General features: G+C 40.8%; 1 protein-coding gene across 4 annotated transcripts in view; it reads right to left on the reverse strand.

Annotated features, from left to right (window-relative positions):
* Positions 1-26,780, reverse strand: part of Adcy8 (adenylate cyclase 8) — a 208,830-nt gene that overhangs the window by 119,254 nt on the left and 62,796 nt on the right. For all 4 annotated transcript variants that reach the window (XM_021216372.1, XM_021216371.1, XM_021216370.1 and 1 more), the window contains exon 3: positions 1,485-1,615. In XM_021216372.1, coding sequence (XP_021072031.1) covers positions 1,485-1,615 — 131 coding nt within the window. The remainder of the gene's footprint in view (positions 1-1,484; positions 1,616-26,780) is intronic.

Here is a 26,780-nt window from a genome sequence, read left to right on the forward strand (position 1 = left end):
CCTAGGTGGTGCTACTACAAATCTGAGAAGAAAGGGACAGTGTGTGCGTGTGTGTGTGTGTGTGTGTGTGTGTGTGTGTGTGTGTGTGTATGTATGTATGTTTCATTTTAGGAGCTCGTCTATACAATGATTTGTATCCAATGCTGCCTTATGTGATTTGGTAGTAGGGAAATACAATTCAATCGTGCAAGCTGAAAATGTCAGATCTGGCTTTTCTAGAAAATGACTAGGCTTAGCCAATCATATACATTTGCCTCAGGCCTAAACTTGAGACGCAAAGAAAAAATAAGCCAGAGGAACAGAAACTGGAATGAAGAAAGGCAGCAATATCCCACATCTGCTGAGGAATTGTGGTAGCCTGTACGTCATGACTGTGGTTTTTTCCCCAGAAGAAGTGGTCTAAGCATAAACCATTGTAGTGCCTCCTACATGGCCTAGTATATCCATGTGGTTTTGAGCTATTTTTCTGCCTTTGTGGCCTTTCTTTATTCCATACCATCCTCCCAGTCTGCTTTTATATCGTTCCTCAGATATTCTGGGAGCTGCAGTGTAGCCTCTAAGTGTATTTTTAATTCACCCAGGACTGATTGTTTGCAAGTAGGAAGTGTGTCTGAAACAATCTACAATATGCTGATACTCAACTGGATTTTTAAACCTCTGCTTTCTATATGTATCTTCATTCATGTAATCTACAGAAAACTCTGCAAGATAGCTGCTAAATCATTCGTTTCACAGACAGATACTGAAATTGAAAGAAATGAATTATTCAAGGCCGCATACAAGAACAAGTCAAAATTAAGAACTAAATTAAGGTCTTCATTACAATGGAGGCAACTCTCTGGATTTTAGTATCTGCCACACATACTACTATTATGCTGAGCACAAAATGGGTGCAAACAGCCAGGTGAATGGCTATATGGACAGGTGAATGGGTAGGTGGATGGGTAGGTGGATGGGTAGGTGGATGGGTAGGTGGATGGGTAGGTGGATGGGTAGGTGGATGGGTAGGTGGATGGGTAGGTGGGTGTGTATTTGGAAGAGTGAACAGATAACAAGGCAGGTGAATGTATGAATGTGTGTGTATACGGTTGCTTACAAGAATATATTTATAATGGAAAAGAAGCTGCATCTTTTTTATGTTGATTTCACACATTGTGTGAGGGAATATAACTGATGCCTCCGGGTGGGATTTTAGGATGAATTTTTTTTTTTATCATCTTCTAAATGGCTTTTGGACTTAAAATATAGCAAATTAACTTTAAAAAAAATTCTTGAAATAAATCAATCAGCAAAATAATAAAATTTTCAACATTCTTCTCCAGCCTCAAACTGGAAATGTCTCTGATGAATGATCACTCCTTAATTCGTTAATCAGGTAAACAAAGGACTATACGGCATCTGGCACTAAAAGCAGCGATGAGAATGATAGGCAGTGATGATTACTGATCCTGTGGAGACCAAGGGTAGGGTGTCAAGGTCCTCACCTGACGTTCTCATATCGATGGATGTAGATGCGGTGGAACTGATGCTGCAGATGCTCATCTTCCACATTGGTCATGTCGTTGATCATTTCTAGGACGACAAACCTGGGGAGCACAGACAGCACAAGCCGCTCCTAGGAGAAGGAAGAAGAACAGCTTGTTAGGCTGAACTCGGAGACCTACTTAGGTTGGGAGTAGAGGTATAGAAGACCAAAGCCTCTTAGATTGCTGGAAGAGTTGCAAGTTTTGTATCATTCCTTGACCATGCAAGTGTGTGTTGACTACTGATGGTGTTTGTAGTCTGATAGCAAAAAAAGAGATACCACATACACCACACCCAGAGACACTGGTTACATGAGATGTGAAGAGCCACATGGAAGAGCAGAAGGTCATCAAGGAATGAGATGGCTGATGATGTGATTCAAATCATGGCAATGGATGACCTTTCCTTGGAATGATGAGAGACCTAGTATTTGAGATGAGCCACTCCTTTCTTCCGCTTAATTGAGGGAGGATGTGAGTGAAGGTTGGTAAACCAAGGGAGGAGGTTGTAACAGACAATAAGAAAAGACATATAGACTGAACTTACAGCATCAGATGCTTATATTTAATTCTAATGATAACTAGAAGGAGCTCAGTGGTACTAATAGAACAGTGATATAAAACTACTCTCAATACTTCTCTGACTCATTTGGGCAATGAACTGTGTGTGGAACCAAGGGAAGAGGCAGTGGGTTCAGTGGAGGAAGCTCCAGAAATGCTTGTGGTGGGAAGTTATATTAACAAAAGACTCACAGGACTGGCAGAGGGAAAGAAGGTCTCACTGAGATGGGTGGATCCCAAGTCTTGCTGATGGGAGGAACTGCTGCACGTATGAAACCAGGGAAATGTAGTAGGGAAGCCAGCTTATGAAGCACCAAGTCTCTTTTGAAAATTTTTTTTCATTAAATGCATTCCTCGACCATTTCACCCACTTATACAATGCTTTAGTTATGCTCACCCAACTCCTCTTTGACCTCACTTCATCCCTATCATCTCTTACTGTTCCCTATGTGTCCTTTTCTCAAATTCCTGTCTTTTGTTCTTTTCTGTTTATCCAGGGTCATGGGTTTGGAACTATCCATTCATGCCTAGCAGGCTAAACCATGGGTACATACAGAAACAAAACATGACTTCTCCTCCTTTGTGATCTACCGGTAACCAGTAGCTCTGTGACTAACTGTTGACAGGCTCAGGATTGTGCAGATCCAGTGTAGGCTACCACAGAGGCACCAACTCTTTATCAAAATGAGAAATGAAGACACATGCCGTTCACAAATGGAGGCCTGGCATCTGATGTGATACAAGTCTATACTAATTCTGATTACTTTTATAGAGAAAAGAAAGCCCCTGTTAACTAACTAGCAACACAAACTAAATCTTCAAACATCCATGTGTGGTGAAAGCCAGACAAGAGGTCTGGATTCTGATTCACAGATGGAGACAGATGCATTCTAATCACTATTTTTAGTGCCACTGTACGGCTCTTAAGCATTGTCGTTTATTACAGGAGTCTAAATGCAACTCCGCAGAAAGCCCTCATCATATGTACTAATCGCATAAGCCGCAGAGCCAGGATGCAATCCTTCTCCTTCTCCTCCGTGCTGGGATTCTTACAGGATGAAGGAGTCTTTGTATTCTGAGTTTCAAGGAGGTATTGCATGCTGTTCCCAACAAGAAGTAGAGATGTAGCATTTTACAAGCTATGCGATGTGTGCCTATGATCCCTGATTTGTCTAGAGGTGATATCACTGTCTATTGTGTGGGGTTGCTGTGGGAATGAATGAAGTGGAATTTGCCAGGACCCATCACTCTTCCCTTCTCTCTACTCTAATTAACCCTGCCCCGAATACAAAGGGCTTTAATAATGAAGTGACCACAGAGTGCTGTATAATGACACTTCTTCCTCTCTTGAAAGCTGTCCCACAGTGATTTTGAGAGGTATTTTTTTTTCCCAAATGCCCATACATCATGCCTTTTTCATTGTCCCTAATACTATTTGTCAACTTCTCAGGTGCTTATAGCCTTGTTCATACAATTGCTGCTGAATAGGAACAGGTGCTAATCATGGCTTTAAGGAGGACTGGTGCTCAGGATGGTGGATGACATTTAATTAAGATGCCATTTACCCACTTAACACAATCTGGGTAAGAGTGGGTAATGTAAATAAAGTACACACTCTTTCATGGATTCTGTGCTCTGACCACCTGGCCGAGTGGCTGGCAGTTTTGTAAAAGCCATGTGCTCTGCTTCTAAGGGTAGCATCAGGTAGGCACAGTGTTTAAAGCTTTAAAGGTGTCTGGGATATTGAGGCTTGTCAGATGATGTTAGCCTACTCTATATCAAGCACTGGTAGGCTCTAGATGAAGCCTTAAATTATATGTAGTTTGTAATAGCTGACATTCATAGGAAAGACCAAAAGATTGGCATTGGCAAGCTGGTCACCTAAGACGTCAATAGCAGAGTACTTAAATCACGTGACCCCAAATACTATGCTTTTTGCCAGTTCCACTTTCTACAAAAATATTGGCTAACCCCCTCCCACCAAATCTACAATGTTCTTTAAAATGTATTAACTTATTAACTTACTTTAATTTTAATGTGTGTATGTATGATATTGGATCCCCTAAAAGTAGAGTTATAAGGCGGTTGTAGGCCACCATGTGGGTCCTGGTAACCAATCTAAACCCTCTCAATGAGCAGTACATACTTTTAATTGCTGAGCCATTTCTTGGGCTCCACAAAGCTCTTATAAAACTAACTCTTAGGACTATAGATATGGTTCAGCAGTCAAACACCCTTGGTTGCTCTTTCAGAGGACGAGGGTTTGAGTCCCAGTACAAACATGGTGGATCATAGCCATCTATACCTCTAGTTCAGGGACTCCAATGTCCTCTACTGGCCTCTTTGGACAAAAGGCACTTTTGTGAGGCACATAAATACAGAAAGTCATTCACACACATATGAAAATCCCCTTAATTAGGACAACAGTCAGGTACTCCTCTGATAGGCGCTGAGTATCACTGTGAGGACCAGGGATTAAAAGGCTCATGGCACTAAGAAATACAGGGGTTGTGGTCAAGTAGAGTTCCTGAATAGTGAATGAGATTTCAAGTAGTTTTACTAATTGTGCTATTAATTTAATCATCCACTCAACAAGTAGTGATTGAGAACATCCTGTGTGCCATCATAATTCCAGACATAAGAGAAGCAAGGGGAGAAGCTGGCTGCTTTGGGGGAAGTTTTGTAGGTAGAGATTGAGAGCATTCCTGGCATGCTTGGGTAGGACCCTTACCCTTCATCTTTTCAATGGCTCTTAGAGCACCCATGATGGGTTAGACAATGAGTAAATAGGGACCATCACACATAATCTCAAGTACAATTCACTATCACTGTATAGAGGGAATTATTAATTGTAGTTAAACAAGAGAGGTAAAATAACTTCCCACGGTCACATGACGAAGACAGGGCAGTATTCAGTTTGTTAGCCCCTTCAGACTCTTCTAGTGCTTTCTTTCACCTTCCCAGAGATAGAAGTTTCTGGAAAAAAAAATTCTCTCGAGGCCTAGTTCTTCGAAGTACAAACTTTAATTGTTTCGGAAATTGAACGCACACAGTCTGCTTAAACAAAGAATGGATCTTCTGTCCTCTCTCCTGACCTGCTACACACAATGTCAGACCCTGTAAGATGAGAAGAGACAGTGTTGTCCATCTTGTGTCCTCCATGCTGAGCGGGTCACAGAACACTGACAGAGTGTATTCTGGTTAGCAATGTAGAGTCCCACTCTTCCTCATATTTTAACACAAATCTCATTTCTTTTATGAAAGGGATTACGTGTTCACTCTGACATATTACCCTTCTGGGTTGTTCCTTCTCACAACATTTACCACAGCATAAGGTGCTAATTTGTGTATAAGACATTCAGTAAACTGAACTCGTTTAAAATCTTGTTTTTTTGTTTTTGTTTTTCTTCTTGTGTACAGAAGGTCCGAGCAAATGACCATGCATAATGAGACTTCTGTAAGTGCACACATGATGAATAGGCAAACAAAATCTGCATCTGAATATGAAACATTGGGATAAATCAAACAATTGGGACAACCTCGAACAATTATAGTCTAATGGCCTAGAGAGCTTGAATCTCACCAGAGAAAAGGCTACGCTTTTTACTCCTCAACTTGCAAGTCTTGGGATGATTCTTAGAAGCAGATCCAGTGGTGACTTGGAAGCCTCTTCCTGTTTTGCAGGAGCCAAGCTGTAGCTGCATCCAGAGGGGTAACATGAGGTGTTCTCTTCCTGAAAGCCAATGCCAGGTGGGGGTGGGGTGTGTCTGAATTCTGCCTTTGGATTATAGCAGGCAGTGAGTGCAAAGCCTTGGGGAGCAACAGCATCCCACAGGAGCACCCCTGGTGGTCCACAGGGCTCCAGAAATGTGTGAACAGATCTGTTTATTCATCAACAATGCTTTATGGACAGGAGGGGTGATGAAAGCAGCCACTTCAAGTGTTTAAAGATTCAGCTCATAAACAACTCTAGTTAATTGAATAAATGAAAAATAATGTGCACTGCTCACTTTTTTTATTTCCTTACTTCAAGTTCCTTTTCTCACAGAGGCCTCTCCATGGGCCCACCTACTTCTCACCCCCCTCTTCATACTGCTTTATTTCATTTTCCCCTTAGCACTTACCAGCACTTAATTTTGTGTTGACTATCTTTAAAACTTGCTATTAGGAATGCCTAAGGTCAAGAAAACAAAGGATAATAAGTGGTAGGAAGATGTGGTGGAGGGGAATACTCACAGCTGGTAAGAATCTAACCACTACCTCAATAAATCTGGGGATTCCTCAAAAACTATACATAAATCTGCTCTATGACCTAGCCAACCAGTGTTGGGAGATATAGACCCAACGGGCTCTATATCTTACCGCTGAGGTACTGGCTTGTACACATTCACTGAGCTCTAATAACAATAGCCAGGAAATGAAATACCCAGCTCTTCTTCAATGAATGTACAGATAATGAAGGTGTGGTACATATATACAGTGTGATCCTATTCAGTTGTGAAGGCAAAGGTACCATGGAATCTATAGGTAAATGGATGGAGCTGAAAAAAATACAGTGAGATAATCTAGAACCAGGAAGACAAAGGCTGTGCCTTCTCTTTCTCTTATATGTGGATCTTAGCTTATAATATTTAGGTTTGTATAGTTAGCTTGGAGCACTTATACAACCCAGGAGATTAGAAAAGGGACATGGGGAGTGAGGGAAAGAAATGCCGTTTATCCATCTGTGGTGGTTTGAATATGCTTGGGCTAGCAAGTTATACTATTAGGAGGCCTTGTTAGAGTAGGTGTGGCCTTGTTGGAGAAAGTGTGTCACTTTGGAGATCCTCCTCCTAACCACATGGGAGCCAGCCTTCTAGAGGTCTTCAGATGAAGATGTAGAACTCCAAGCTCCTCATGTTCCATGCCTGCCTGGATGCTGCCATGCCCCTGCCTTGAAGATAATAGACTGAACCTACTGCAAGACAGCCCCAATTAAGTGTTGTCCTTATAAGAGTTGCCTTGGTCATGGTATCTGTTCACAGCAGTAAAACCCTAAGACACTATCATCTATCTATCTATCTATCTATCTATCTATCTATCTATCTATCTATCTATCTATCTATTTATCTATCTATCTCCCAAGCAATCACTGTTCCCTCCCAGTCCCCACCTCTTACTGAGACCCTCCTCTCCTCCCCCTTCTCTTTCTTCTCTGAGGGAAGGAAATATCTTAAGGGAGGCAGGAGAGGAAAAACATGTGACATAAAGGTGGATAGAGAACAGCATGTAGATGTGGGGTCAAGCTGGAAAGGTGGACATAAGAGGGTAGAGGGGAGGAATAACAAGCTTTAAGGACATTTGAGAAAGCCGTTTGGAAACCTGCTATTTTGTCAGACTCCAAAATATATACATGTCTACAAATAGTTTACATGGAGTTATCCTACACATACGATATTGTTTCTCTCAGAAGCCATTAGTTGTCATATCAAAAACCTAGTTTCTGAGATACCTCTCTTCAAATCATTAGTCCTGTGAGGAGGCATAGGTCCTCCCCAAATAATAGTGATTTATCTCTAAAAGGCAATATTTGTTTGTGGAAATTGAGTTGGATGTGTGTCTTTATTTTGTTTCTTCTATTTAGCACTAACAGTTCTAGTATTTAGAAATGCACCTCACATATTAGGCTTCAATTTTTATCTATGATATTTTAAATGAAGAATTTAAGTAGATTCTTGCCTTTCTGCTCCACTTTTATATAAGTAGTAATTGTGAAATAAGAGTATTTACTTCTTTACTATTGGAAAAGCATTGTTATTTAATGATGTTTAAATTTTAAACTAAAAGATAACAAATTAGTTTGTATTAATTTGCTATTCTGTATTCAAATAGATTCCTAGAACTTTTCATTGATGCTATGATCTTACCTACTTTAGACTTAGAAATTACAGTATTGGTCTATTGTCTCCAGAAATGTTCATGATAGTTTCTTCTATAAGGGCAAAGTAAGCAGGCATAAACTCAAAATTTATACATTCTCCCTTATTAACACTTTATCTTTGTGTGAAATATAATAGATCATAATGTAGATGTTGAAATTGTAACTCATAATTTCTTTAGTAAGTTTTGGTGCCCTAAACTAAGATCAGAATTCAGAATTCAGTGGGGCATAAGAGAGAGCCTAATATAATCTTACTTGGTCTGGTGGGAGAAGTAGACATTAATGAAATGATCACAGAAATAATTATACAATTTCATCTATCACTAGTGCAATTAAAGAGATCTACTTGATACTCTGAGAGTCCATAATGAGACACGAGAGTGTGATTAACTTAGATGAATAGTTAATTAGTTTAAGTTCAGATATATGCCTGAAAATGTGCTCATGTGTGTGTGTGTGTGTGTGTGTGTGTGTGTGTGTGTGTGTGTGTGTTGGCAGGTATGAAATGCCATCCTAAGGGGAGATAAAAACACTTGCAAAGGATGATTGAGAAAGGATGATGGCATGTTTGAGATGCTAAAAGAAGGACCATGGATGGAGCACAGTCAAATGGAGTAAGTGAAGTGAAGAGTGGGGGCTGGCTGGATAGTTATCTCCAAGTAACCAGAAACAGTTGAAGTTTTTTGTTTAAAGGTCAGAGACAGGATTTAAGATGGCTTCCCCGTATCTCTGTATCATTTCAGCTAAGTATGGAAAACAGTATGTTCAATGAAATAGTTCTTCTGGAGAGAGGCAGGCAAGAAGGAAATGACATGATCAGTGCAGCAGCCCAGGCAAGAGAATAGTTTAGACTAAGTTCTACGAAGTAGGCTGGAGAAACATGAGCATCAGAGGAAGTTGTCTAGGAGACTTGTATGAATGGCAAGAAAGAAGATGCCAGAGACTGTTATATTTCTAGGTTTGTCAAGGATGTCTCTAATCAAATAGGCTTCTCAGAGGTAGAAGGCATTGAATAGAGTTGGGGTTGAAAACGACTGCTAGGATGCCTGGCTTACTATCCTAGCATTTGTCAGTGACAGGTGTCACTAATGATCTCCCACAGGGCCCCGCAGCTCAGCCATGTAAACCTGTGCAGAGGGCTTTCTGGATGGATGGAATTAGCAAGAAAAATTAGGCTTATTTGCTATCATCGTTAGACAAATCAATGTCTTTTCCTGACCTTTCATCTGCTTGTTTAATTTGATGCTGTCCTGAGTGACAGGATTTCCATGACCTTTTGTGCACAGGTAGGTGTGACATACTAGAAGGAGCCCGCTGCTCACTGCAATGGGAGTAGGCAGGACAGTTACCTTACCTGGAGAACAAAAATTCAGTGTTGGTGAGCCAGGGCCAGAGGACAGACACACCAGCAGAAAGAAACCATTTGAATGTAAATACATGACATGGTCCAAACAGGAGAGAAGAGCGACTATCTGTGGGCCACTTGGAGCTGAAAGATGGCCCAACAATATTGAGTAGGAACTGAGGAAGGTCATTGTTTAGGTTTATGTGTCTACTGGACAGGCTTCTTTGATGGCTCTAGGCCATGTGCCAATGGAAAAGCTAGCCCACAGTCTACTGACCTGATTCTGGGTTCATAAGGTTCCTATTTGTCATTATTTCATTTCTCATATTTGACTGTCATTCCAGAGCCCATATAAGGATGCTGACCCCTGTTTCAGATTCCAGTCCCTTCTTACGCACTTCTCCTTCTCTTTCACTCTTGGCCAATAGCACAATGAGGGTCTGTCACTTTCTTAAGAAAATCTATAATCAGTACCTCCTTGTCACTCAGAGAGAGAGAGAGAGAGAGAGAGAGAGAGAGAGAGAGAGTTTGTATGTATGTATGTGTGTGTGTGTGTGTGTGTATGCATGCGTGCACATACTTAAATATGTCTGGGTGAAAACATGTGTATGCTGTGTGCCTGCATGGTACATATGTGGAGGTTAAAGGATAACTTTAGGTGTTGGTCCTCAGACACCTTCTCTGTGAGGCTGGATCTTTCTCTCTCTCATTGGTCTGGAACTTTATCACATAGTTCTCCATAGCTGGAGCACATGCTTCTACATATCTTCTACATATCTACTACATGTCTTCTCCTCTTTATTTCTCACTTGCCCACGCTTGCAGTTTCAGGTACTTGGCACTGTGCCTGGCCTTTTAGATGGATTCAGAACATCCAACCTCTGATCTTCCTGTTTTCGAGCAGGACTAAGCAAGCTTGCTGCTTTCAAGGGAAGTGCTTCATGGACTAAGCAACCTCAGTGACAATCTTGAGCAGGGTGTGGCAAGGCTGTGCTAGCCTCCACAGAGTCCTGTCTGTCCTTCAGGGTACTTCTTGAAAGTCATTTAATTCCCCTTCCTTCAGGAAATTTTAGGCACTTTTGCCCTGCTGTATAGATACTACTTCTATCTCTTGCCCCCCCTTTTTGCAATGCTCACTCTAGGTGCTAGGCTGTTTATTTTGCTACCATGACTCCATATGGGTTGAAGATGTTGTTAGTGTCTTCGTTTGTTCACTTCAGGATCCCTGACAACCTCCTCAATGCTTGAAAGTAGCAGGTGCTAAGTAAATTGATCGTTTCTGAATGAACTCACAAACAGCATCTTTGTAAGGATTCTAGGAGGAAGGGTAGAATGTTCACAAAATGTTTGCTAAATAGTCTGTAAGCTAAAACGCTCATTTGGATCCTCACTTGACATTACGCTATCAGTGCTTTCCTGGGGTATCTTGAATATAACATTTTCATAGAAAAACTCTCCAGCACGCAGACTTGCCAGGCTCTAGCCATTTGTGCTACTGGCAACTTTCCCAGGTCTTCCCTCTGTAAAGCATTTTCTGCAAGACGATGGGAGTTTGCCTGGAGTCTGCATATAAAAGCCCATTTTCAGCACTTTTGTTTCCCTCAGATTTGTTCACTGCTTGGGAAACATCATTCAGGTCCCTGAAAACACAAACTGAAAGAAAATAGGCAAGTTTACCCTTTATTACAATTCTCGGCTCCTACTGAGGCCCAATATAGACTTCTCTGGCTTTAGAAATTTTAAGTAAAAGGATCTTTCCTGGAGCCAGACTGTGGCCCTGGATAGAGTCTATGCTCACATTCGCCATCTATTTTCTTCCCTGGGTTTTTCCATTTGCATTAAAAGAAACCCTGGTTGGATTAAAAAATCTATGAAGCAGCTGCCTTCTGGATTCCCTGCTTGGTTCTCCATTCATGTCACCAAAATGGTTTCATGCCCATCAGTTGCTACAGTACCTCTGAGGAGAAGTCAAAGATGAAACAGTGAGGAATTGGAGATAGTTAGTTCATGAAAGTGTTCATATCAGGAAAGGAGAAGAAGGACAGCACCATCTCACAGGCAGCTCCTCTGAGTTTCCATGCAGCTGTAGAGTGCCCAAGTGGCTTTGAAAAGCCCTCACCTCCCTCTGGCTCTCACAACCCCAGGGACTCCCTAGGACTCATCTTTGCTCTACTGCAGCCAAAGAGTTATAAACTACAGCCAACATCCAGGCACCAAGAGAAATTTGCTCTGGGGTTTCAGGCAATGTGGAGGATAACATGCAACATTTAACATCCACTTTGTTTCACATCCACTGCTTAGTGAAACTTCCCATCCATTAGAGTTGCTGGTTTCATCTCATTTGCACAAAAAGATACTGAGGATCAAAGGGTTTAAATCAGGCAGTGCAATGTCGTGGATTTGGATCTAGATGTGTTGTCTATGTCTGTAATGCCTGCCCTTGGGAAGCTAAATCAATGTGTCAAGCCTAGTCTGAATGATTTATCCCTGCCAAGATCTGGCTGAGTACAGCATCTATTTCACAGAACATGTGCAGTTTTCTTTCTTTCTTTCTTTCTTTCTTTCTTTCTTTCTTTCTTTCTTTCTTTCTTTCTTTCTTTCTTTCTTTCTTTCTTTCTATTTTCTATTTTATTAGATATTTTTTTATTTACATTTATTAGATATTTTCTTTATTTACATTTCCTTTAGATAGGGAACTATCCCGAAAGTTCCCTATAACCTCCCCCCCACCCTGCCCTGCTCCCCTACCCATCCACTCCCATTTCTTGGCCCTGGTGTTCCCCTGTACTGGGGCATATAAAGTTTGCAATACCAAGGGGCCTCTCTTCCCAATGATGGACAACTAGGCCATCTTCTGCTACATATGCAGCTAGAGACATGAGCTCTGGGAGTACTGGTTAGTTCATATTGTTGTTCCACGTATAGGATTGCAGACCCCTTCAGCTCTTTGAGTACTTCCCCTAGCTTCTCCATTGGGGGCCCTGTGTTCCATCCTATAGATGACTGTGAGAATCTACTTCTGTATTTGATAGGCACTGACATTGCCTCATATGAGACAGCTATATCAGGGTCCCTTCAGCAAAATCTTGTTGGCATATGCAATGATGTCTGGGTTTGGTGGCTGATTATGGGATGGATCCCCAGGTGGGATAGTCTCTGGATAGTCCATCCTTTTGTCTTATCTCCAAACTTTGTCTCTGTAACTCCTTTCATGGGTATTTTGTTCCCTAAGGAGGAATGAAGTATCCACACGTTTTCAAAGAGTCTACTTGTGAAAGAACCAGCGTCTACCATTTTATAGCTTCAGGCTAAATATTTGCTTCCTGCTTTATTTCAAGCACCACCTTAGAGTTCCAGTGGCACATAGGTGTTGAAGCTGCTGTGCCTTTGAAGGACAGACGGAACCTGGGAAATACAGAGTAATGAACAGATGTACTATGTGGAGAGACAATTGTGCTGCCCAGTGGAAACCCTTCAGTGGCTCTTTTAGTAGTTAGAAAAACAAACAAGCAAACAAACAAACAACCCAAACCCAAACCCAAACCCAAACCCAAAACAAAACCTGGACTCTGGCATTTAATTTTATATTGTAAAAGGTTCCAGGATTTTACACCTAGGACAGAAAACTTAGTTGTGAGCATAGTAGCAGAGCCTGCTGCTTGCTTGATTCCTAGGTGTATCTCAGACTGATTTGATGAGGGACCAAAAGTCCACATAACACTCTTGCCTCTTTTACAGTGGTCTAAGACCCCAGGCATATCTATTCTACTTAGACATAGAATCTGAAAAGTTGGAGGGGTCAGGCAAGGTCAAGCTGAATCTTCAGTTTTTCTGAGACTGCTAGTAGATGAAGTTGAATCTTCAGTTTTTCCGAGACTGCTAGTAGATGTGGCTTTTTAGAGTCTCATTTTTTTTTTTTCATCTATAGAGTGTGAATAATCATCTCAGCCTCCCACAGTTTTTGTGTAGACTTAGAGACAAAGCTCTGTACATATAGGTCCCGCTACACTGCAGGTGGTTACTCCACACCAGGAGCTTTAAGATGTGTTTACATTCATCTCAGCAGCCAAAGCATAGGCCATGGGCTACACTGTAACACATCCTATATTCCGGTATAGGCAGTGCAACTTCATGGTGCGGGGCACACAAATTTAGTTTCAGGAATTTCTCTTCCTTTCATCTTTTCAGGTCTCTCTCACTAACAGTTCCAAGATATAGCAAATCGGAAACCTGTAGGTGTGGCTCTCCCCTGTTGTAGCTGTTGTGTACCCATCACTGGATGCCCACTGTGAGTGAGACAGGGGGTACTACCTGCAGTGAGACCAAGACCACATTATACAAACCTCAGCCCAGAGTTTGTAACTTAACTATGTTACTCTGTTATCTTGGGTGAAGTACTCACTCTCCCCGTTTCCTTGAGCCTAGAGAATAGAGACTGGAGAAAGATACTCCAAGAAAAGCAAAGGAAGCCATCAGGCAGGGAAAGTCTGGAAGCCCATCCTTACCTGTAGCTGCTAACAACTGAGCGTGCTTAGAAAAGACTTAAGGTACAGTTGCCAAATCGTGACACTCTAGCAATAAAAATGCAGGCAACTTCTTGGGGTTGTAAAACAAAGCAAGGGCATTATGACACTTGTGCAAACTGCTGTGCTCTCCTGAAGGGAAATTAGCCACTGCTAGGGAGAAAGAGCATGCTCACTGAGCCCCCAAAGCATTAGACTCTGCTCAACAGGCCCTCTGGGAATATTTTCTTTTTAAGCACCTCTCGGGGATTGAAGACTTCAAAGTCATTTTCGAGATCCCTTGAAGGTCTTTTCGTATAAGACACTCTACTCAGTCTTAGAAAGCATTAGAAACCATTCGTGGGCATGATGCTACTAAGATCCAGAGTGATGGACTGTTTTATATGTGTGGTACCCAGATATTCTGTTAAATGTTTGTCAGGGTATTTCTGTGAAGGTGATTTTGGGTAGGGTTAATTTTTAAATGGATGGCGTTTAAGTAAAGCAGGAAACTTTCTATAAATGTGTGTGGTCCTCATGTAACCAGACCAGAATAGGACCAAAAGGCTGATTTCAACAACAGAAGGGCTTTCATTCATAGCAGATGGATGTAGAGTCTCAACAGCAGCCTTGGCTCTTTCCTGCGTCTGCACTCTGAACATCTTAGACATGAAGTGCAGATTTTTCAACTTGCTGACCTCTAGAATCACGTAAACTAACCCCTTAGAATGAATTAACAGAGTAATTTTGGTTTCTACTTATCTTTGAGGCCTGTGCACTCACAGTCCTCCCGTACATATACACCCACACACGTACTTCATCTTCTTTGTCTCTGATGAGCCCCTAATACGACTGGTATGATTATTGTCATTTCCACTGTTGCTATTATAAATGCCATTCCTATTAACCATACATAAGCTCAAAGTGATGAGTATAGGAGAAAAACTTGTCAGGTAGCTAGAGCAGGGACTCCCACCCCAAATCAGACAGATTTATTTGTCTAGAGGTCAGAACACTCCAGGTTCTGTTTGAAGTTCAGTCTTGAATGGCGGTCAGGATGTCAGAACTGTGTAGAGGCGCTGGACCACCCTCTGGTTTCTTGTTACCTTGCTTCTCTCCTTAAAAAGCAACGTACTGAGCACAGCTGCCTAGAAGCTACGTGTGATCAGATACCTCACTGGTCTTCCCAAGGACCCACCTATCAGGACTCTATACCTCTGGGGAAGGCTGAGGGCTCTGCTCGCCTTCTTTCTGGAATAGCCTTCACACTTGTTTTCTTAAGTTACAATAAAGCTCCTCCCTAAAACTCAACCTTCATTGTCCACAAATCTCATTCTCTGAATTCATGAAACAGATCCCTGAAGCCACTGCCCTTGTGTAGCTTTGGTGGTCATTGTTTGCTTAGCACCTTGGGCCCCAAAGTTGCCTTTAACTGGGACAAGAAATTCTCTACCACACTCAAATCCCACAGGTTTCTCCCTGTATGTATCTCATCCATCATCAAGCACAGAACTTGTTTTAAGTTTATTAGAATTTCCCAGCTGTGTGCTGTGTCATAGTGATAGTCCAAGCCTGAACTGTATATTGTCTGCACAGTATTTATGGCTTTAGAGGGCCCCAGAGGATCAGCATCTTTAGAAAACTACAGTACAAATATTAATATTTTTTACACTTGTTACCATAGGACAGAAAGGACAGAGTACCATTAACAACCACTTACCTTCACCTTTACCTCTTCCAACAAGGAGGAGATAAGAAAACCAAGGCCTAGGTAAGTGCAGACACTTATTGAAAGCCATTCAACATAAAGGATCAAGTCAAGATCATTCTCCCTGGAATTTATATCTTAGCTGTATTACCTTGGGCAAAGGTAACACAAAGATGGGAATTAGAGATTCACCAAGCCTACAGAAAGCGTGGCCCTGAGCTCACTCTGTAACTCAGGCTGCCTTTGAGTTTGTGATCATCCACATTGATCTCCTAAGTAGTTGAGATTATAGACCTATAACAGCAGGCTCAGCTTTTTCTCTTCATTTAGGATCTGAGGATCTTTTCCTGAGTTTTGATGCTTAAATATGACTATGCTGTTTCTACACCAGAGACAATGAAATGACACCTCTAAATTTTGAAACAGTTTCCTGCTTGGTGACTCACCCTCTTTTCATTCAATCTTTCAAAATCCATACAGCCTCCCAAGCCAGCTAGCTAACTCAGATGTCCCCTCCTTTTAGACTGCTATTCAGGGACTGCACAATTAGGAACGATTTTGGTGGTACTTTGCTCTGCACTGAGGATGGAAGTAGCCACATTGTATGCACACTGTAGTCCATCTTTCTTATGCAACCATCTTGTTGACACGGGGATCAAAACGGCTGCCATAAGACGTTAATGTCATTAGAATAGAGGCCAGTACAGGGAGCCATGTGTCCCCTGTGCTTTCTAAAGAGATACAAAGATAAAAACACAAATGCTTTATATTGCCAGTGATTTGGGATCCCTAGTGCTACACATTAATGTTTTCCCAGCTTGGATTGTCATGTTCTCTTATGTGTCTCTCTATGTTACTGTGCATCAAGAAGAAATGGGTCACTTGTAGCTCTTCATGATCCTCAACTTTTTAACAGCAGAGGCTTCAAGAGGCATCTACCACTTCCCGTCATGACTCCATTCCTACCAGCTTTTTAGATACCCTGGTCTCCTGAGCATGTTATTATCAGGTAGCTTGTTTTTAATTATCATTGCTATTGACAACTTTAGTACCTTCCCTCATTCTTTCTCTTCTGGTCACCTATTAAAATTTTGGAAACACCAGAGTTTAGTGTAGAAGTCATGGCGCTCTTCCTTGTTAGTCTGTACTACCTTCCTGGATAATTGCCTCCAGGTAAATGCCAGTGTAGCCCATCTGTCCCAGAGGTTGTATTTTATTTCAATTTCCATTCTTGGATTTAAATTCAAGCGCCCAATTCATCAGCTTCATGAGATCAGTGTGTCCTGTGTTAAAAAGACAAAACTGCCCACTCGGGCCTACTCTCCTTAAATCTCTTTGAACACTATTCTCTCAGCACACAGGTTTTCCTGCTTCTAACTGAATGATTTACTCTGCATTATGCTCAGGCATAAGAGTAGCGAAGGGGTTTGGGAAAGGCAAGAGAGATATAGACTTATATTAGTTGAGAAGACCCAGCTTATAGAGAGAGACTGGGGAAGGCTGGTTGCTAGATTCAACTGGTGCTCAAACATTGTCTGGGGGCCCTGTGGACAAACACAGCAACAGCTGATCTGCATGGGGCGATCTATGAGTTTGTTTACTAACTTGTCTAATTGTTCAGAAAATAAGCTTCTTTCATGCTTCAGGAATACAGAGGCTTCACTGTATTCATATATGGAATATCTATCTATCTACATCTATATGTCTATGTCTATGTCTATGTCTGTCTATCTATCTATCTATCTATCTATCTATCTATCTATCTATCTATCTATCTGTCTATCACCACCGTCTCTTGTCATCTCCTACCACATATGCTTTGCCTGCCATTCATTTGTGTTCCGGTTATCAAGAGAGCTGGGATCAAGTTCCAAAACATGTATACAAACACACTCTCACAGAAGCATGGTAACACAGATGAAATAGAGACTACCATGCTTCATTTGGCTTGTCAGGAAAACCAAAACCCAGTGAGTTAAAAACTAATGAAATAATAATAAAAAAAAAATGAGGCAAAGTTAAAAGCATTTAAAAGGCCCACAGCACGTATAGTAAAACAGCTTCATGAACCTGAAAAAAATGATATTTCATCACTGGCAGAGCTGGTGATATTTTTCCCAGGAGCCAATTCGTATTTATAGACCTGTTTCCTAGTGAGTGTGAAAGTGCTTTGTTCATTTTAAATGAAAAATGATTTTTTTTTTCTGGTGGGCATTTAGGAAACTACTGGAATGTGGCTCAATCTATTTGCCAGCCTGATCTTCATACTATGTAGAAGAAATCAATTTTGCTCTGGACTAAGACAGGCGGGTTTCAATTTATTTTACAGCAGCATGGTATATATAGTTTTGTCTCTAAAATGGGAATAATATCTGGCCTCCCATAGAGGGTTCTCTGTAATGAGGACAACCTGTGTCATGACACAGACAGGGCTCGGTGAATGCTAATTACTTTTTCTTTATTCCGTTTCCATATTTCTTTGCTTTCATACTTTAAGCATTAAAAATGAGCAAGAATGATTAATATTAGAGCATTTTATTTCACTTCTGTCTTTGCGAATGAACCAGCACAGATATTTTCTCTCTTCCTGGGATTCTGCAGGTAGTTGGGAGACAAGGCAGGATTTACAATCAATATATTATAGAATGTTGGGAGGGGAATTACAGACAACAGAAATTTAACTCACTAGAGTAGATTGTTTGCACACATTTATGTAACAACTCTGTTTGAGAAATACCTACAGCATGTATTTGTGTCCTGGTTATGATTCTTGCTTTTGCCAATGTCATGTAGATTAATGCAATAATAGACAGGTATATGAATATTCACATATATGTATATACATAATGATAAATATATCTATATCTACATTTGTATCTATCTATATGGAGAAAGAGGTACTTTATGTGTACATATTGGTATTACTGACAAGTGAGTATTACTGTCTTGTTTTATAGATGACTGACTATACTGGTTCAGGACTGAAGAAATTTACCTAAGAGATTCCAAACAACTTTGAAAGGGTTGCTCTCTTGAGAGAAAAGATCATAACTTTGTGTCCCATAATCTACTCAGCTCTGGGTGTGGTTTGTGGTTTAGCCAATAAGACTTACTCCTGCAAAACTAGAAAGATGTTAAATGAAGGCTGTGTTTTAGCTAATTCTGTTTTTGTTTTTTGGTTTTTGTTTTTTGTTTTTTTTGTCAGTAGCTCCATCATATATAGTGATAAGCTCTGGCTACCCTAAGTGGCTACTGACCACATTTGTTAGGTTATAAGTGGAAGGAAATACAGCCCTGTAACTAATTGTGGTACAAGGGGCTTGCTGACCTCTGCCCTTCAAAGTCATCCAGAAAACTGGATTCACAAGGTCTAGAAAAGGGCAGCTGATGTCCAAAGACAGGGTTCATCCACCTCCAAGGCCAGTGCACAAGAACAATGCTGTCTTCCTGTTTAATAGTGGCAGAGGTGAGAGGAGGAGAAAGAAAGGCCTTTTAAAATTTCATCAGTTCCCTCAAAAATCCTTTCAAAAATTCACCACAGCCTTACGAATTATGCATGCCCTGGAGAGTCCTTCTGATTATGTATTTGCAAATGTCACATCACACGTATTTCCACCATTCCATTAGACACCAAAAGAGCACGCAGATTTGACTCTATTTGACTATTCAATTCAATTTCCCTCAATAAATAGTAATCACGTCCGATATACACCAGGTTCAGTGTGTGCTCACTGCCTCTGAACAACATGCAGCCTACGAGCAAAGAAGCACAGAAACATTCTTGCCACCCTGGGAATTGTGGGGGATATCAGGATACCCCTTGGAGCAGGGTAGGGTATCTAATGATGGCAATCTCCCAGACAATCCCAGGATGAACATTTACTTCAAGCGTGTCTCACAGTGACTCCATATTGTGGGTTGTGGCATTCCAATTCAACAAGCAAAAAAGCTGAGACATTGAATGTGATATTCTTTTACTCACATCTGTACAGCTCCCAGGGTACAACACTGGGAATCAAAATTAGGTCTGTGGGACTCTGCTGTCAATTTACGGATTAAGTTGTTTATGTACATGGTGTAAATTCTCTTGAAATTAAAAACTCTCCTGTAAAATTCTTACATGAAAGGTTGAGAATCACAGACTCCACCTAACTTGATATTAACTATTGGATGTTTCCCTCAATAATGAAAAACGTACTTAATATATCACAAACCCTTAAAATACACACTACCTTAGACATAATCCCACTTCAAATGCCCCAGTCCTCTTTTTTTTAAAACTTATTTTATTAGATATTTTCTTCATTTACATTTCAAATGCTATCCCAAATGTCCCCTATACCCTTGACCCACCCTGCTCCCCTGCCCACCCACTCCCACTTCTTGGCCCTGGCATTTCCCTGTATGGAGCATATAAAGTTTGCTAGACCAAGGGGCATCTCTTCCCAACGATGGCTGACTAGGCCATCTTCTGCTATATATGCAGCTAGAGACACGAGCTCTGGGGGTACTGATTAGTTCTTATTGTTGTTTCACCTATAGGCTTTCAATCTTTCCATCTTGTCTCCTGCTGTGGTACTTGAGCCTTCAGTTTAGGACTGTTTTGAAGAAACTACCCGTTGGGACTGGGATCTACAAGAAGCCACTACACTTATAATGTCTCATCAACATGACTACCTAAACAGGAGCTGAACAAGGAAAACATTAATAAACATGCGAAAGAGGATAGAGGAAAGACATCAAAGTCTTGGTTCTACCAAAAGTACTACAGGAAACCAAGGAATGCTGAAAGCAGGAGAAATAGTCCTCCCTAGGGAAGAGCTCTCCCTGAGAACATATACAAAAGTAACATTATGCAGGACAAGTAGCTATTATTTATCTATAAATAATAGAGCTATCTATCTATCTGTTATAAATCTATTATCTATCTATCTTCCTCCTCCTCCTCTTCCTTTCCTTTTTTCTCCACTTCCTCCTCTTTTGTGTGTGTGTGTCAGGGTCTCTGTACATAACCTTGTCTGTCCTGAACTAGAGACCAAGGTGATCTCAAACTCACAGAGACTCACCTACCTCCCCCTCCCAAGGGCTGGGATTCAGGGTGCTTGGACCTGAAAACAGATGGGTTGGCTAATGAATTGAATCATGAACTTATTTCTCTGGTGTTTAACTATGAACTTGGGTTCATTTTATGCTCAGAAGAGAAAATTATTAAGAAAAAAAAAAAACAGCTTTCTAATTTATGCCTGAAAACCTGAAAATCATGAAAATAAGTTATCAGTTAAGCTTACCCTGATAATCCTTGTAAAACTCATACATCCATAAACACCAGTTTTTTCTTTTATATTTCAATCCACAAGCAAGAACTACCCTTAAGAGCCTGTAGAGAAATTTTAATCCAGCAACATGGATGCTTTTGCAAGGGATCACACCAGCAGACCTTCTAGGTTGATGTGATCTGGCGGGAATGCAGACATGCTCTGGACTATAGTGTGGTCTGGCTGGAATAGAGATGTGACCTTAGTACACACCACTAATCTCTGGCAACGAGGGTAAGATTAGTTTGTAGAAGAAAGCAGCCATGTTTGAAAGTGACATCAAATTGAAAGGTAGACAAATTGACAACTCAGAGAAAGATTTAACAGAATGAATCAGAGATAGGATATGCCCAACTCTTTTTTTTTTTTTTTTTTTTTTTTGGTTTTTCTAGACAGGGTTTCTCTGTATAGCCCTGGCTGTCCTGGAACTCACTCTGTAGACCAGGGTGGCCTTGAACTCAGAAATCCACCTGCTTCTGCCTCCCAAGTGCTGGGATTAAAGGTGTGCGCCACCACCGCCGGGCTGGATATGCCCAACTCTTATGAGAACAGAGCAAGCACAGAGAGGGGGGAGGAAGAAGAAGGGGGAAGAGGAGGGGGAGGAGGAGGGGGAGAGGTGAAAGAGAGTTTTACTGTGACAGTTTTAGAGAAAGGTTGCAGGTGAAAATAGAATGAGCCACAGAATGAGAAGGAGCCAGAAGATTAGAACAAATTGGCACAGTTAGTTTGAGGCCAAGAACAGCAATTCAGTGGAAAGCCAAGAGAAACCAGGTTGAATCAATCTGCTTGGAGAGGCGTTCAAGCCAGAACAGCTGAGATGAACCAGCCAGCCAGAATTCAGAATGAACTAGAAAGGGTGAGCTTCTTCAGCAGTAAGCCTCCGAGACAACAATTACTCTGAGACAACAATTACATCTGGTAAATAAAAGTTACATTTATAACAGCCTAAAACATAATCTAATTTTCCTCGATTATTCTATCTTTTGCAGGGTAGACATTTCAGTTTGTATCTCTTTACACTTAAAGTCAACTCAGTGTCTGACGGCCTGATGACTTTGTTTTCTGTGGAACATGTTTTCTTGTTTAAAGAAAATGTTTAAATTGGGTGTAGTGGCTTTGTAATTTCAACACTCAGAAAGCTGAAGTAACAGTACCATCATGAATTCAGAGTCAGCCTGGATTGCAGAGAACCAAGTCAGTTTAGGTTATAGAGTGAGACTCTGCCTCAGAAACCCAAATCCTAATCAAACCAAAATAAGTGGAGCTACACGACAATGAAATACTAAGAGGATCAGTGGAAATACTGACCACAACACTCCCAAGACAGATCTTAACAGGGCACTTACCAAGTGTCAGGTTCTGTGTTCGAATCACCTCACTAGAGCTCTAGGACTGGTGAGATACATATGTCTATTATCACTGTTTCCTGCATATGGAAATCCAGGTACAGCGAAGTCAGATGACACAGAGTGATTGGTGACCTCAAGTATCTTTATACATCTGTGAACTCTAAACATCAGAACTCAAAAAATGGCTTATTTTTTTTATTTTTATTTTTTTTTATGTAATGGATCACTTGAGGCTGTCCTGATACTTTCTTATCATTCTATAATCTATTGTACAATATCACCTCCTACTCAGTTATGCATCTGATCAACTGTTACTTTTTGAATTTAGTGTAGAGATGAAGGAATTTGCTGTAGGCCTTGTGTTCCACTTGGTGCATGCAATGGACCAACTTTATTCTGTCTTCTTTCAATCTAGTTGGCTAATAGACAATGATGACTACAAAAATGTATTAATAACATCGTGGAAGAAAACAACATTGAGTCTCTTGAATATTACAAAGTGATATGAAATAAGATATGTGATAATTTAAATACTTTGAGGTGTTGGGGAATACAGGGTTATATAGACAAAGTATTTACATCGTAACAATGAATAAGCAATAGAGTTGGCTTCTGTATGATGAATGGATAAAATATCCAGCCCTGCAAGTACACTTTCTGTTGGGCATGCAGGCTTCTGAAAAATCCAGCATTCATTTGGTGAAAGAGGGAAGGGAAATGGAATGAGTCTTCCATACTCATCAAGGATATTCACATATTTGGAGAAGAACCTTTGTGGGAAATAGTCTTAACTCAATTAATATTTTACTCATCAATAGAGTTACTAAATGTTTAAATTCCAGAGTTAATATTATGAGAGGAAAAATACATAGTACTGCATAGGTCAGGATATTGCCACTGAACATTGGAAATGTATATGTTACATATAATCCTGAGACTAAGCACCAAGGTCTAAAGTCACATGTCCCAAGGGAAACATATCACCCAGTGGTGACAGAATGAGAACAGGAAAGAGCCAAAGTGGCTTTGTAGCAGAGATACTGTTGAGGTAATCCACTAATCAATTTTATAGAAATGGCATGAAATGATTGATTAATCTATTAATGCCCAGAAAGCCTTAATTTTATCTTAAAGCCATACTTGGTGCTACCTCTTAATCACTTATAATATATATTAAACTTCATCATGAGATTCAATGGGGAAAGACCCAATTCAAATCCTACCATGGGGCGGGGTTCCCTGGGAGCAGGCTGATGTCACTGGCAGCTTCTGGCTGTCAGTAGTCCCTGAGGGTGTCTTACTCCTTCCGCTGCTTCTGTCTCCACATGGTCCTTTCCGTGCTGAAGTCCCCCTTTTTGCTTTATGGGTTTCTCTCTGTATGTTCTTCCTGTGCTAAATGCACCAGTCACAAGAGGGTCCACTCTGATACAGTATGAATTCATGTTAACGTGACTAAACCTGAAAAGACTGGCCTTCCAATAAGATCATCTGCTGAAGTTTAAGTGAACATAGATTTGGGAGCAGATAGTACGTACTTCACCTAGAAATCGAAGAAGTAGTTATGAGCTAGGCAGCTTTTGATTTTAAAAGGCTCCGTTTGACAGGGAGTCAAGGGATTGTTGCAGAGGTCCTGAAGAGACACGGGAAAATGAGAGTTAAATAAGTGGAGAGAGAGGCAGCTGGGATGTAGCTCAGTTGGTAGAGTACTCGCCTAGCGTGTAGAAATTCCTGGGTTCAAACTCAAGTACTATACACACCAGGAATGGTGGCAAATGTACATAATGCTAGTGTTTGGTAGAGATGCCAGGATCAAAAGTTTGAGATCATTCTTGGCTATATAGTGAGTCGAAGGCTAGCTAGTCTTGCCTTCATGGGCCCCTGTCTCAAAAATAAGAAATAAGTGGCGAGAAGTAGGAAAGATGGACAAGCAGGAGGACCAATGGCTCAGATTATGACTCGACGTAAACGAGGGTAGAGAGAGTTTCAGAAGCTGCCCTTAGCTAAGTTAGGAAATGGGGAAGAAGAGACCAATGTTTGTCGAGTAAATGAAATGGTTATTTTACCTTGCGCCAGGTTTTTTTTTTTTCCCTTGTCTAGAAGAAGTCTCCTCACCTCGCCTCTAACTTAACTTTGTAGGTTCCAACTGCTAATCACGAATAATTTCTCATTTTTTTTTTTAAGATTAGCTCGTAATTTGGGGGTTTACACAAATAATTTAAATGAGATGACACTGCATTTGAGGAGCTACCCAGTGCACCGATTCACAGGCTTGCCCTCCTGAGGAAGGATTTTAGTGTGCTCAACACTCATGGCTTCCTGGTCTCTTTTCAGTCTCTCCCCTTCATGTCTGCACCATCAGCCAAGTCCTTTCTTTACCACAGAGCTGGGATTTTTTATTTTTGAATCTAATTATATTGGCTGTTTTCATTCTCACTAGGCTTAGATGTAGTTGAGTATAGTGTAACAAAAAAGCCCCAAACAAACAAACAAACAAACAAAAAAAACAAGCTTTGTTTCTAAGGAAAACCTGGGTTATACTCTGTGGAGAACTCAACAAATAAAAGGGAAAAAAAAATCAAACAGAAAAATTATTCTGACAACACTGCCTTCAAATGAGGCATGGGCATAATATTCTAAAAATATTTAGAAAGAAGAACATAGAGTGATTTTGTGCCAAGATGACTATGAAAGTGTTCTTAGATTGTTTTCCCTTCTTGCTGAACAATCTAACCTGAGTGTATCTTGTACAATATATGGGGTATACAAGTCCAGTCAATGGACCTAAACTCAAATCAAGCTAGCTTGCCTACATTAGGCCTAGGTCATTTAAAATGTATGTATTTTATTTTTTTTTCTTCTCTAGACTACCACTACTTTAAAAATGTGACTACAGTTATATCAAGGTAACAGAACAGGGCTTTCTGTCATACTTCCTAGGTGGGCTGTATTAAACATCAAGTGCCAGGTCTGTTTAGATTCATGAGATAAAATATTCCCATGTGGCTCCCCTAAATCTTGAGACTGGATCAAAGGTGTGGAGAGCTGTCAGGGTGATTGATTTCTTCCTTCTTGAATGCCTCTGGAAATGTTAATTGTATGCAAATGAGTACAGGGTGATGGCCTCTCTGTGGATAAGGAGTATTTAAAGTGAATACTGCTTGAGGATGAGATCTGAATAGGAACACAAATAACATGAAAACCCACACTACCAGACTCTGAGTGTGCACTGTTGTCAAACTCAGGATATAACTCAAACGGTCCAAGAATCAACCATTATTCTTAACTAACACCTCTTGAGGCCCCACCAAGCCAACCAGTGGACTAGGTACTTTCTATTGGTAGCTTGATTTTCTGGTGATAGCCTCAAGGTATATGGAGTTTTATCTTAGATGTTGAACTTAGGGCCACCTAAAGGATAAGGAGCTAATGCTAGACTCAAATTCATGTTTGCCTTTCTTTTAAAGCCACCCCTCACTTTGCCATCCCCCCCAATGCAAATAATATGTGGAAATATTGGAAAGCTAGGATGAGGGGTGGAGAACTGCCTTTGTGGGGTAACAATTCTCTAGAGCAAAGACATCTGAAACATGGACATCGATGACCATTAACTCTGACACTTTGTCCATACATTGCTCAACACTTTCCTAGCAGCTAGAAGGAATCCTTGGGCTGAGCTGCTGTGGGGAAACCATTTATTCCAAACTGAATCATCTTCACTTGGAGGGAGAAGGAGAGTCCTAAGACTCAGAAAGCTAATGAAACTTGCAAGGCTTCAAGGAGCTCATGCTTATAAAACTTACCAGATCCATAAGATCCTTACCCAAGGTTGTAAAATATAAATAAATAAATAAATAAATAAATGAATGAATAAATAAATAAATAAAACAAGCAAAAACTCTCCAGCGGAGCAGATAGCAAGTTAGTTGTGGGTTGTGCAGGGAACTCTGGTACAGCTTTCATGAGTTCTCAGTCACACTGAGGTGTTGCACCTGCCTTTGGATCATGAGTACCCCTGTGTTTAACCCCAATAACCTCATTACTCCAAGTTAGACTTCTATGGATTATTTCTTTGGTTTGCTTTTAATAGTCTACTTGGGGTGAATCGATATTTGCTCCTTTTCCTACAGGAAAAGTAACACAGTGCTCTGCCATTGACAGAATGTTAAAGAGCCACAATAACTAAAATTTTTCTATGCTGTGGTATGAGAAATATTTTCTTTTTTAACATATTTTTTCCTTTATTGTATATTTTCTTTATATATTTTTCAAATGCTATCCTAAAAATTCCCTATACCCTCCCTCTGCCCTGCTCCCCTACCCACCCACTCCCACTTCTTGGCCCTGGCATTCCCCCGTACTGGGGCATATAAAGTTTGCAAGACCAAGGGGCCTCTCTTCCCAATGATTGCTGATTAAGCCATCTTCTGCTACATATGCAGCTAGAGACATGAGCTCTGGGGGTACTGGTTAGTTCATATTGTTGCTCCATCTATAGCATTGCAGACCCCTTCAGTACCATGGGTTCTTTCTCTAGCTCCTCCATTGGGTACCCTGTGT

Source organism: Mus pahari, chromosome 17 (genome assembly GCF_900095145.1).
Source record: "Mus pahari chromosome 17, PAHARI_EIJ_v1.1, whole genome shotgun sequence".
Lineage (NCBI taxonomy): Eukaryota > Metazoa > Chordata > Mammalia > Rodentia > Muridae > Mus > Mus pahari.